A 12,679-nucleotide genomic window follows, 5' to 3' on the forward strand; every position below is an offset into this window, starting at 1 on the left:
GGTTAAGTGACTATTTGTGACTGCACATTTCCCGTAAACATTTAGATCGAAAAACATCGCGTATTATTTTAAACTACTTCTCTAAATATTCCTTTCACGTCCGAACATAGTTTAGATATGGTACGAAAGGGAAAAGGAAAACTGAAACCTCACGAAGATGAGGATGCTGGTATGGAGGTGGAAAATGATTTCGGATCCCTGAAAGCACAGAATTTCGGCGGCAAAGGAATCACTGATCCAATTCCAACTGTTGAGGTATAATTGTCATCCAAATCTGTTGAATTCACTCGTTAGATCTTGTCTTCTAACTCCTATATAATTAGGATAAATGGAAGCTGCTTCCTTCTTTTTTGAAAGTCAAGGGATTGGTTAAACAGCATATCGATTCCTTTAATTATTTTGTCAATACCGATCTTACCAAGATTATAAAAGCCAATGAAAAGGTCACTTCAGATATCGATCCTCACTTTTATCTTAAGTATGTCTTCAAACTTTGAGTAATTCTATGTAAATCTGCATTAAATTAACTGACTATCTGCCCTCTCAGATATACTGCCATTCGTGTCGGACAGCCAGAGCGTCCTGAAACGGATATGCCACATAGTATAATTACACCCCAAGAATGTCGCCTGCGTGACCTAACTTATTCAGCAACAATTTATGTCGATGTTGAATATGTTCGCGGAAGGCAGATTGTACGAAGAAAGGGTGTACCTATTGGCCGCCTTCCTATCATGTTACGCAGCTCGCACTGTGTGCTCACTAACAAAAGTGAAGCAGAGTTGGCAAGGATGTGTGAATGTCCTTTGGATCCAGGTAAACTTGTTTTTTATAATATTCATAATTTTATCTAACTTGGAGATTTTTTTAGGTGGCTATTTTGTTGTTAAAGGAACAGAAAAAGTTATTTTGATTCAAGAACAGTTATCCAAGAATCGTATTATTGTTGAACCTAGTAAAAAGAGCCAAATGGTGGCAATGGTTACAAGGTGATTTTATGTTTTTTTTAACTCAACATAGTAACTGCTAACCATCCCTATTTTATCATCGATTAGTTCCACACACGAACGAAAAAGTAACACTTATGTGATAACGAAAAACGGCAAACTGTACTTGAAACACAACTCAATTTCTGAGGACATTCCTGTATCAATTGTAATGAAGGTATTTATGGTTTTAATTAACTAACTAATCGCATATTTAATAAAGCATATCATTATTTTTTAGGCTATGGGTATAATATCTGATAAGGAAATTGCTCAGCTTGTAGCTGGTAACGACCCAGATATTTTGGATTCATTTTCGGCCAGTATCGAAGAGGGTTCGCAACTTCGCATTTTTACACAACAGCAAGCATTAGATTATATTGGTAGTAAAGTCAAGGTTACTCGAAAAATTGCTTCGGTTAGGAGGCCAATGGTAAATATTTACTTAACGTCTCTACTCTTTTCATTGCTAACTATTTTATTATATTCGCATAGGCGGAAGAAGCACTAGAAATCCTTGCTACAGTTATTCTAGCTCATGTCCCAGTTAAGGATCTCAATTTCAGGCCAAAATGTGTTTATATTGCCATTATGACACGTCGAGTCTTGCTTGCATTGAAAAATGAGAAGCATGTGGATGATCGCGATTATGTTGGCAACAAGCGCTTGGAATTGTATGCATCTTCCGCTTTCTTTTATTCTAGTTCGTGTGTCTAATTTCTTCCTACTTATCTTAGGGCTGGCCAAATGTTATCGCTACTTTTTGAGGATTTGTTCAAAAAATTCAATTCCGATCTTAAGCTTAATATTGATAAAGTGCTGAAGAAGCCGAATCGAACTCAAGAATTTGACGTTTATAATCAATTAATTCTGCATGGTGATCATATCACTGGCGGTTTCGTGCGTGCCATTTCGACAGGCAAATGGTCATTAAAGCGATTCAAGATGGAGCGTGCTGGTGTCACCCATGTCCTTAGCCGATTGTGCTATATTAGCGCACTCGGTATGATGACCCGTATTTCTAGTCAGTTTGAAAAAACTCGAAAAGTGTCGGGTCCTCGTGCTTTGCAGGTATTTGTTCTTAAAACACTTTCATTCAATGCACCATTTACAATGCTGGACATATTCTATAGCCATCACAATGGGGTGTCTTATGCCCTTCAGACACTCCTGAAGGTGAAGCATGTGGTCTCGTTAAAAATTTAGCTCTTATGACCCATATCACTACAGACGATGAAGAGGAGCCTATTACCCGTTTGGTATATACCTTGGGTGTTGAAGGTAGACTTCTCCTCTATCAACTGCTTTTTCACTCCTATATTTTACATTTTTTTTGGTTCAATTAGACGTAAACTTGCTATCAGGCTCGGAACTTTATAGTAACAATGCCTATGTTGTGTTTCTTAATGGACTTGTACTTGGTGTTTCACGAAAACCGTCCAAATTTGTGAAAGAATTCAGACGTCTTCGCCGCACAGGAAAAATATCATCGTTTGTCAGTATTTATGTCAACCACCATTTGAGAGCAGTTCAGATTGCATCCGACGGTGGACGAATTTGTCGCCCGCTTATTATTGTAGATAACATGCAACCTAGGGTAAAAATCGAGCATATCAAGGCAAGTTTCATTATTATTGCAGGAAATTCACTAAATTATAGAAGCTTATTGAGAGGGTTGTTTTAGCAACTTAATGCCGGGAAGCTATCTTTTGATGACTTTTTACGTTTGGGTCTTGTCGAATATCTCGACGTGAACGAGGAAAATGATTCCAACATTGCTATGTATGAGCGCGAAATTATCCCAGAGACGACTCATTTAGAAATCGAGCCTTTCACTGTTCTCGGTGCTGTTGCAGGTCTGATCCCGTATCCGCATCACAATCAGAGTCCTCGTAATACCTACCAATGCGCTATGGGTAAACAAGCTATTGGTGCTGTCGCGTACAATCAACTCAACAGAATCGACACCCTCCTTTATTTGATGGTATACCCGCAAAAACCTATGGTGAAAACAAAGACAATCGAACTCATTGGCTATGACGAGGTAAGCACTAATTCTTTACAACATACAAACTTGGGTTTAATGTGATTAATGTGTTCCAAATGTATCTTCAGCTCCCTGCCGGTCAAAATGCAACTGTTGCTGTGATGAGTTATTCCGGTTATGACATTGAGGATGCACTTGTTCTTAACAAGTCCTCTCTTGATCGCGGCTTCGGGCGCTGCCAAGTGATGAGAAAATATGCTACGGTGATTCGCAAGTATGCCAATGGTACATATGATCGATTAGTCGACCCGCCTCCGGAAGATTCAGACATGTTCACCGAGAGGCACAAAATTCTAGAGCCTGACGGTCTTGCTGGGGCAGGAGAACGAGTAGAGCCCCACATGATTTACATCAATAAGCAATCACCTACTAATACAAGCATGGATATCGGCGTCGGCACACAGCAGGCGCAGACGATTCAATTCAAAAACACGCCCATGTCGTACAAGAGTCCTATTTCTGGTTACATCGACAAGGTACTGTTGACCACCGCAGACAACGATCAAACGTTGATCAAGGTCCTTATTCGACAAACGCGTCGTCCTGAACTTGGCGACAAGTTCTCATCCCGTCACGGACAGAAAGGTGTTTGCGGCATCATCGTACAACAAGAAGACATGCCTTTCACCGATCTTGGCATCTGCCCTGACATTATCATGAATCCTCACGGTTTTCCTTCTCGAATGACAGTCGGAAAGATGATTGAGCTACTGGCTGGAAAAGCTGGAGTGCTTGCCGGGCAGCGACAATACGGAACAGCGTTTGGTGGGAGTAAGGTTGAGGATATGAGCAGAATTTTAATTGAACATGGATTCAGTTACTCTGGAAAAGATTATGTGACTTCTGGTAATATCCCCTGGTTCCCCTCTCTCCCCCGTTGACGTTCTGATTCTCTAAACACTCCCCGTTTATTGTATCAATGTAGGTATTACTGGTGAACCGCTATCTGCATATATCTTCTTTGGCCCGGTGTTCTACCAGAAATTAAAGCACATGGTAGTCGATAAAATGCACGCTCGTTCTCGTGGACCACGCGCTGTCCTCACTCGTCAACCAACTGAAGGTCGTTCGCGAGATGGTGGTCTTCGTCTCGGTGAGATGGAGCGTGATTGTTTGATCGGTCACGGAACTAGTATGTTGCTTCTAGAGCGTCTGATGATTTCGTCTGATCAGTTCGAGGTGAATGTGTGCGAGCAGTGTGGTTTAATCGGTTATACGGGCTGGTGCCAGTACTGCCGTAGCAGCAAATCTATGGTCAACATGCAGATCCCATATGCAGCAAAACTTCTGTTCCAAGAACTACAGAGTATGAATATTCTTCCTAGATTGATCTTGGAAGAGTTCTGATTTCGAAAACTTAGAAAATCATTTCGCATATCTTTCTTCTAACTATATTCTTGTATGTAATTACAAAATAAAATTTTATAATCACCCAATCTCTATATATGAATTAGTAGCCTGAATGAGATCAACGCGTTATCATTTCGATTCGGGATCAGGTTAGGTTAGAATTTTGCAAGGCTCGAGGCCATAGCCCCTCGTTTTTCCAGCTCTCACCTTTTAATCATTTTCGCTCTAACTAGTTCCGTTGTAAAACATGGTAAGAGATTCTGCTTACTTGTTTGGCGTATACCTCTCAATGTATTTTTGAGAACCGTAAGTTATAAACAATCGTACTACTTGCTTCTTGTTTATTTAGGCTGGGGCACTTGAGAACGCAAAAAACCTGCCAAAGATCCGTGATGCTGAGAAGGAAAGCGAATTTGGTTATATTTTTGGTGTTTCAGGTCCAGGTGCGTAAAAGATTTCGACTTTAGAGGAAGTCATAACGGAAAGGAAAATCAATAGGCGGGAATGTCGCGATATTTATCATTCATCTAATTCAATAATTGTCGTTATTTTTTATAGTCGTCGTTGCAGAACAAATGACTGGATCTGCAATGTATGAACTGGTAAGTTTATGGTTAGCCAACTTTTGAGTTGTTCATCCCGCTTGTAAAATACAATGCAGTGTCCAAGCTCCACCCGGGCCAATATTGATATCTGCAATCAATTTTTATTCGCGTACTACTTCAGATGATTGACTAGATTTATTTGTTCTATAGGTACGCGTTGGACATTTTGAACTAGTTGGTGAAATCATTCGCATTGAGGGCGATAAAGCGACGATCCAGGTTTATGAGGACACAGGTAATGTTAAAATTGATTTTTATCCAGATGAAGATTGCAGAATATTTAATCGCCGGCTCCTTTCCCTAGCCGGTCTCACGGTCGGCGATCCAGTGCTTCGTACCGGAAAACCACTCTCGGTTGAGCTAGGGCCTGGATTAATGAGCAATATTTTTGATGGTATCCAGCGCCCTCTTGAGGTTATCCAGAAGCAATCTAATAGCATTTACATTCCTCGTGGCATTGCTGTTCCGGCTCTTGAAAAGAAAACGTTATGGGACTTTGAACCAGCCAATTTCAAGGTATGATGTCTCTGAATAATTGAATGTAAGAGTAACTTACCGATCCTTCCTTAGGTTGGTGACCATATAACGGGTGGCGATGTTTATGGACATGTTTTTGAAAACAGCCTTGTTAGAGATCATGCGATTTTACTTCCACCCCGTGCTCTAGGCACTGTCACGTATATTGCTGAGAAAGGACAGTACTCTCTTGAAGATGTTGTGCTTGAGACGGAGTTTGATGGTCAAAAACAAAAATTCACGATGATGCATATGTGGCCAGTACGTTCACCGCGCCCCGTTGCCGAAAAATTGTCAGCAGACTTCCCACTGCTTACCGGCCAGCGTGTGCTTGATGCCCTTTTCCCGTACTTATTTACCAGCTCAGATTCGATTCATTGCAGTATACTATAATGCTTTTTTGTTTTCATAGATCGGTTCAGGGTGGAACCACTGCCATTCCTGGCGCTTTCGGTTGTGGCAAGACCGTGATTTCTCAGGCCGTATCCAAGTATTCTAACTCGGATATTATCATCTATGTGGGTTGTGGTGAGCGTGGAAATGAGATGGCTGAAGTACTTATGGACTTCCCTGAATTATCGATTGAGGTCGGCGGCAGACAGGAGTCAATCATGAAACGTACCACCCTCGTCGCCAACACATCGAACATGCCTGTGGCCGCACGTGAAGCTTCTATTTACACTGGTAAATTTGATATCTTTTTAAATATCGATGTTTATTCCTTTCGAATATTGTTTTTACAATTTTTTATTACTTCTTCCCCTAACTCTTTATAGGCATTACTCTCTCTGAATACTTCCGTGATCAAGGCAAGGACGTTACCATGATGGCCGATTCTACCTCCCGATGGGCTGAAGCGCTCCGTGAAATCTCGGGACGTCTTGCAGAGATGCCTGCAGATAGCGGTTACCCCGCTTACCTGGGTGCTCGTCTCGCTTCATTCTATGAACGCGCAGGAAAAGTCCACTGTCTTGGCAACCCAAGACGTACCGGCAGTGTAACTGTGGTCGGCGCTGTCTCCCCACCGGGCGGTGATTTCTCTGATCCCGTTACCGCCTCTACGCTTGGTATTGTTCAAGTGTTCTGGGGCTTGGACAAGAAGCTCGCCCAGCGAAAGCATTTCCCATCTGTCAATTGGTCGCTCTCCTACTCCAAGTATATGAAGGTGCTCGAGCCTTACTATGAAAAGGCAGACCCAGAATTCGTTTCTCTTCGCAACAAGTGCAAGGAGATTCTGCAGATGGAAGAAGATTTGGCTGAAATTGTCCAGCTTGTCGGCAAGGTAAGGCTCCAAAGACAAATTCAAATCATTCCAAGATCTATATAAACATATCCCTTACCTTGCCCAAACCAACTAATGCGTTTTATTGTAGAGTGCGCTTGGCGAAACCGACAAAATTACGCTAGAAATTGCCAGAGTCATCAAGGATGATTTCCTGCAACAAAACGGCTACTCGAATTACGACCGATACTGCCCGTTCTACAAGACAGTATGGATGCTGCGCAATATGATCACCTTCTATAACCTCGCGGTGCATGCCGTTGAGGCGACCAACAACCAGGTCACTTGGGCCCGCATTCGCGAGACAATGAGTGATATTCTCTACAAGTTGAGCTCGATGAAATTTGAGGTAATGAAGACAGGTCATATATTCTTGGTGAGCTGACTTATTAACCATTTTTTATTGATTTAACTAGGACCCCGCTGATGGCGAGAATGTGCTGCGGGAACGCTACCAGAGTCTGTACAAGGAGATGGAACAACGCTTCCGTGATCTTGAAGTGTAGAACCCTCCTCGCATTACTTAACCTTATTCTATTTCTTTCACTTTTTTTTTTACAGAAAATAAAATACAAGCTTTTATTATATAGACACAGAACTTAATCGGTTAGTTTCATGTTGAGGTTGATTCTGTAGGGGATGGATTTCCAACAAGATCCTGTAGCACCGTCTTGGCTCGGTCAATTCGTGACAGATTACCAGGCAACGACTATAGGACATAGTGAAAAAGAGAGATACCAAGAAATTGAGCCACACAAACTAGGGTCACTGCAGAGGCAGAGAAGAGGCCTACCTGGCGTAATTCTGCGAGCATTTTGACGCTCTGCTCATAATCTTGCTTGATGGAATCTTCTCGTGGAATATCTGGGGAATAAAATATTATAGAACCATAGCCTATTGACATTGTAAATGATACAATAACTCACCATACTCCATCGACATGTCGTATTCATTCTCTAGCTCTTCCAAGCCCTCAAACACGACACGATCGGACAACATTGACTGCCGCAGAACCACATCTTGCATTAGCTTTTCTATCTGGTCAGGAATATTTTTGCGACGCTCAGCAACTTTAAGGGTCAGCTCCTCGGCTCTATTGTGAAGTTCGATAAGCTTGGAATTAAGTTCCTCATCGAATGGTTCGATTTCTGATGAAATGGTGAGGTAAAGCGGGTTACAATTAATAGAAAAGGCTCGGGTGTACGTGCAGCAACTTGCCTTCCACTTCTTCAAAGGCTTGGTCATAATCCTGACCATTGACTAACATGCTTTTTCCCGCCATACTAAAAATAGCTTCTATCCACTAGATAATAAAGAATTATTGTCATTGACGCGAGAACTAAAATAATGCCGATGCTATCTTTACATTGTTCATGAGGTCTTCCACATCTTTCTTTGTTTTCGAATTTTCTGTTGCGCATTTTTCTGCTAGTGCTGCAAAAGCAGCCTCTTGCAATTGTTGTTTCAAGTAGATAACATCATCTTTTGTATCTACGGCTATCTTTGGGATGTCACCATTCCGCTCCATCGCGTTAATGAAATATTAAATTTTGATGCATTTCCAGGAGTCGTGGATTCAAATAGAGCATTCCAAGCCACAGTGAGGTCACAAGGAGGAGCATGCAACTTAAAAAGAGTCTCCATATTTCATAGCATCTGTAGGAGGATGATACTGCCTTGCTTCCTCAAGACGTACTGAAACTAGTGTCACAGTAGAATACCCTTTCACTCCATTCACAAGGCAAATCCATTGCCCGAACCATTTCGTTGTCTAGCCCGCAGTCGTTCGATTTTCCGTGGAATATTCATTTCATTACCTCCTTCCAGCTCTATATTAGGTCAACTCTCGAGTAATTGAACAAGCAGGATAAATCTCCAATGTCAACGCCAGCTGATATCGCATCTCTCTCGAAAATCTTGCAACCATCTCAAGAGGGAGAGCTCGACCAATTCATCCGGGACTCTTTTGCAAAGGTAAAAATGCCTTCGAATTCATTTGGCACCGTAGAAGTAGCTATACCATTTGCATTTTAGGGCATCGACTTGAGAGAATATGCTCAACAAATTGAACGGGATCTGAGCACGATAGAAAAAGAACACGAAGATGACTGTATGAATAGGAAACAATATTTTTGCAACTCTTTGACTAACGTGGATTGAAATTTGAATGCAGATGTAAGACAGACTGAGAATTTTGTCCTGTTGCATCAACAAATTGAGTCTTGCGATAGCATTCTGGAAACCATGGAGAATATGCTCAGCACATTTCAATCAGATCTGGGCAAGATTAGTGCGGAGATTCAAACTCTCCAGGATAGATCCTCTTCGATGGCTATCAAGCTGAAGAATAGAAAGGCAAGTTCAGATGGTGTGTAAAATGGTCAAGAAATGATTTTTTTAACGGCAAGAAAAAATATTAGGGAGTAGAGGATAAGCTTAGCGAAGTGCTTGATGGCCTCGTTGTCCCCCCCTATATGATTAAGTATGAAGCGGTGGTAGTAATCTTCTATAATTGATCATTTATATGAAGTGCTGCTTTTTACTAGGAAAATATTCGAAAGCGACATTGATGATGTTTGGATAGCCTACCTGACGGAAATTGACAAAAAGATGGGCTATGTTAAATCGAATCGCGACAAGAGCATACGGGCGCTTAGAGATGTTGGTCCGAAATTGGAGAAACTTCGATTAAAGGTAATTCGTTCAGTATAAAGGATAGGGTACCTGGCGACAGTGATCATTCAACTTTTTTGAATTTTTCTTCTCAACCGTCTAGGCCGCTGACAAAATCCGGGAGTTCTTACTTAACAAAATTCGTTCCCTTCGCATACCCAACACCAATGTTCAGATCATCCAGCAATCTATATTACATAAACACAAACCTCTTTTTGGATTCCTAATGGAGAGGCACAGAGAAGCAGCCGCTGAAGTGCGTCAAACATACGTGAACACAATGCGTTGGTATTATTTTAATCATTTCGAGCGCTATCTTCGAGGACTGCAGAAACTTCAGGTATGCAAACGGTCAGCCCCAAACATTCAAAATGGCTGATAACATCCTTGTCTCTAAACATTATATAGCTTACCATTGCCGATAAAAACCATTTGATTGGTCAAGAGGAAGGAGGAATGCTAGGTAAATCTATCGATTGTTGGTTAAACCACCTGTTGCAGAGGTTAGGTTATTAACCATTGGTGTATATTGTATTAGCGGGTCCATTTGTGTCTAAACTCGCACTGAAAGATAAAAGCAATGTATTTGCGTTGGGTGACCGTTCAGAAATCTTAAAAAATCCGGAAAATAACATTGTTTTGATTCATATTGCAGAACAGAATAACCAGGTGACTCTATTAAATGTCAATAACAGTCGATCTCTAATTAACATTTTTTTCATATGCTTAGAAATATCCCTATGAAGCCCTCTTTCGTAGCTTCAATTTGACAATGATAGACAACGCAAGTACGGAGTATCTCTTCTTGGTTGAATTTTTCTCTCGTGACGAAAAATCGGCCACTGAGATAGCAAAGAGCGCGTTTATCGATATATTTGAACCGACACAGAAGATGGGCTTGGTAGAAAATATAATCTCTGTTCTTTTTTTTTACTAGGTGATTGATTTGACTATTTTTTTTTTAAAACAGAATGCAACCAAGCAGTTTGTGGAGACCAGCCACGATGCGGTTGGTATACTCCTTTGCATCCGCATCAATATGCAATTATCACTTGAGCTTCAGAGGCGTCGCGTTCCAGCTCTCGAAAGCTATACCAACGCGACCAATATGCTCTTATGGCCACGGTTTCAATTAATCATGAACAAGCATATTGAGAGCGTGAAGAAGGCCGTATCCAAGATTAGTGCTAAAGATACTCATCCACATTATGTGAGTCGAAGCCTTTTAAAATTCACCGCCAAACTTCAACTCATCCTCTCCATACTGAACACAGATTACAAGACGCTTTGCTGAATTTGCTGCGTCGCTTCTCGTGCTCAATGATGATTACAACGATGCCATATTAATTCAAAGGTAGAGTTTTTGACACGAGCTGCCACTCTTTGGTGCAACTGAATTTTTCTCCCGCTCTTCTCTAGTTTGCAGAGATTGAGGAACGAGGTGGATGCCCTCCTCAATAAGATTTCGGCCGAGTTTTCGGATCGGAAAAATAGCCTCATATTCTTGATTAATAACTACGACTTGGTTATCACCGTCTTAACGGTACTGTCTAAATTCAGATGCTGATTTGTTGCCATTCTCTTTTCTCACCTCATTCCCCCTCTTTGTTTTTTCAATGGTATAGGGTGCCGGTGGGAAATCGGTTGAACCCGAAATAGATCACTTCCGCACGCTTCTAACCGGCCGTATTAATGCCTACACGGAGGAGGAACTTGCACCGCATTTTGGAGACTTGATCAAACTTGTCAAGCAGGCTGAACAGGACAAAGAAAAAGAATACTCTGCACGTAAGTATTCTCCTCGCACTCCAACATTCACGCGCAAGCAGCCCTGCTAAAAATTTTTTTTTCTATCCCTTTTACGTTAATTTATCCTTGCCAAATAACAGAGAGTCTTGAACAGGTTGCCCTTAGTTTCAACAACAACTGGCGTCAAGCGCTAAGCATCATTAATTCTTCGGTCATACGCAATTTCTCAAATTTTAAAAATGGAACCACCGTGCTTCACGCAGTTCTTGGGCAATTGATTGTGTACTACACGCGATTCCATGTCATTTTGGAGGAAAGGGCTGCTCGCCGAGGAAAAGATGGGCCCCCTGGGTATGGCTTCAGGCGGCAGCCCGTGGGAGTGCAGACGGTGATGGTGGAGATCAAAAAGTTTAGGTCCAATTTTTGAGCTATCTAGACATTTTTTTTCCTCGAAAAACATCTATACCCTATGATACTTTATTTCTTTTTTCTCTTCTAAGTGCTATACTGCACTCATGGTTTCTCCTCTCCTTTTATTTTATTTCTCTTTCCCCAATTTCACGTTTCCTCCTGTACCTATAATAAATCTAGAGCGCAAGAAATTTGGAATAACCCCTTAATTCTAAGCCACACTGCAAAGTCCTTTTTCGAGAGGCAAGATTACTTTTTCTAGCTTCTCCTCTTTCACACTACATCCACTAGTCGACAATCGCCATGGGTAAGTAAATACTCGCAGAGAGCACTTGGGGGTTATAAGGGGAACCTTGGATGGATGGATGGATGGTTGGATGCTGGAATGTATCCATCTTGCTGAGTGGCATGATTGAAGCACGGCGTTCATCCGGACCATGACAGCATGGCCACCTCCATCCATGGACGATTTTTTCTGAGAGAGACCATGCACTAATTGATTGTGATCTTCTGCAGGTAAAGGAAAGCCGAGAGGTATGAATGCGGCCCGCAAGCTGCGCAACCACCGCCGCGAGGAGCGCTGGGCTGACAAGCAGTACAAGAAGCGTGCTCTCGGCACTATGTGGAAATCGTCTCCTTTCCAGGGTGCCTCTCACGCCAAGGGTATTGTGTTGGAAAAGATGTAGGTGTTTTGATTGCTTGGTCATATTGATGAGAGTGACAGAACTGGACCGACAAAAATATGGAATGAATGGACTAACCCATGGATTCCTTTGACTTGCTCCTGTAGTGGTGTTGAAGCCAAACAGCCCAACTCTGCCATTCGTAAGTGTGTGCGTGTCCAGCTCGTCAAGAACGGCAAGAAGGTCACTGCTTTCGTTCCCAACGATGGTTGTCTCAACTTCCTTGAGGAGAACGACGAAGTTTTGATTGCCGGTTTCGGTCGCAAGGGTCGCGCCATTGGTGATATTCCTGGTGTGCGTTTCAAGGTCGTCAAGGTTGCTGGTGTGTCGCTCTTGGCCTTGTACAAGGAAAAGAAGGAGAAGCCGCGTTCTTAAGC

General features: G+C 42.0%; 5 protein-coding genes across 5 annotated transcripts; 4 read left to right on the plus strand and 1 right to left on the minus strand.

The window, feature by feature from the left end:
- Positions 1-117: 117 nt before the first annotated feature.
- Positions 118-4,380, plus strand: VTP21DRAFT_1696 (uncharacterized protein; the record flags this gene model as incomplete). Its single annotated transcript, XM_069391811.1, has 13 exons — positions 118-255; positions 324-478; positions 548-816; positions 872-989; positions 1,056-1,164; positions 1,228-1,419; positions 1,482-1,660; positions 1,724-2,057; positions 2,120-2,267; positions 2,333-2,604; positions 2,671-3,030; positions 3,102-3,879; positions 3,959-4,380. The coding sequence occupies 13 exons, from the start codon at positions 118-120 to the stop codon at positions 4,378-4,380; spliced, it is 3,474 nt and encodes a 1,157-aa protein (XP_069251033.1).
- A 250-nt stretch (positions 4,381-4,630) lies between these two features.
- VTP21DRAFT_1697 (uncharacterized protein) lies at positions 4,631-7,292 on the plus strand (the record flags this gene model as incomplete). Its single annotated transcript, XM_069391812.1, has 10 exons — positions 4,631-4,633; positions 4,733-4,826; positions 4,942-4,985; positions 5,139-5,223; positions 5,293-5,504; positions 5,559-5,851; positions 5,917-6,188; positions 6,281-6,786; positions 6,878-7,135; positions 7,203-7,292. The coding sequence occupies 10 exons, from the start codon at positions 4,631-4,633 to the stop codon at positions 7,290-7,292; spliced, it is 1,857 nt and encodes a 618-aa protein (XP_069251034.1).
- A 107-nt stretch (positions 7,293-7,399) lies between these two features.
- On the minus strand, positions 7,400-8,314 carry VTP21DRAFT_1698 (uncharacterized protein; the record flags this gene model as incomplete). The annotated part of the gene is made up of 5 exons (XM_069391813.1): positions 7,400-7,495; positions 7,580-7,650; positions 7,713-7,934; positions 8,005-8,089; positions 8,153-8,314. The coding sequence occupies 5 exons, from the start codon at positions 8,312-8,314 to the stop codon at positions 7,400-7,402; spliced, it is 636 nt and encodes a 211-aa protein (XP_069251035.1).
- A 350-nt stretch (positions 8,315-8,664) lies between these two features.
- VTP21DRAFT_1699 (uncharacterized protein) lies at positions 8,665-11,635 on the plus strand (the record flags this gene model as incomplete). Its single annotated transcript, XM_069391814.1, has 14 exons — positions 8,665-8,760; positions 8,821-8,896; positions 8,960-9,141; positions 9,207-9,268; positions 9,333-9,480; positions 9,563-9,799; positions 9,868-9,922; positions 9,998-10,128; positions 10,190-10,360; positions 10,430-10,669; positions 10,734-10,813; positions 10,879-11,002; positions 11,085-11,247; positions 11,349-11,635. 14 exons carry the CDS (start codon positions 8,665-8,667, stop codon positions 11,633-11,635), a joined length of 2,052 nt encoding a protein of 683 aa, XP_069251036.1.
- A 287-nt stretch (positions 11,636-11,922) lies between these two features.
- Positions 11,923-12,677, plus strand: VTP21DRAFT_1700 (40S ribosomal protein uS12; the record flags this gene model as incomplete). The annotated part of the gene is made up of 3 exons (XM_069391817.1): positions 11,923-11,926; positions 12,136-12,301; positions 12,410-12,677. 3 exons carry the CDS (start codon positions 11,923-11,925, stop codon positions 12,675-12,677), a joined length of 438 nt encoding a protein of 145 aa, XP_069251037.1.
- Between the last annotated feature and the right edge of the window lie 2 nt (positions 12,678-12,679).

Source organism: Calcarisporiella thermophila (assembly GCF_041956535.1).
Source record: "Calcarisporiella thermophila strain CBS 279.70 unplaced genomic scaffold VTP21scaffold_12, whole genome shotgun sequence".
In the NCBI taxonomy this organism is placed as follows: Eukaryota; Fungi; Calcarisporiellomycota; class Calcarisporiellomycetes; order Calcarisporiellales; family Calcarisporiellaceae; genus Calcarisporiella; species Calcarisporiella thermophila.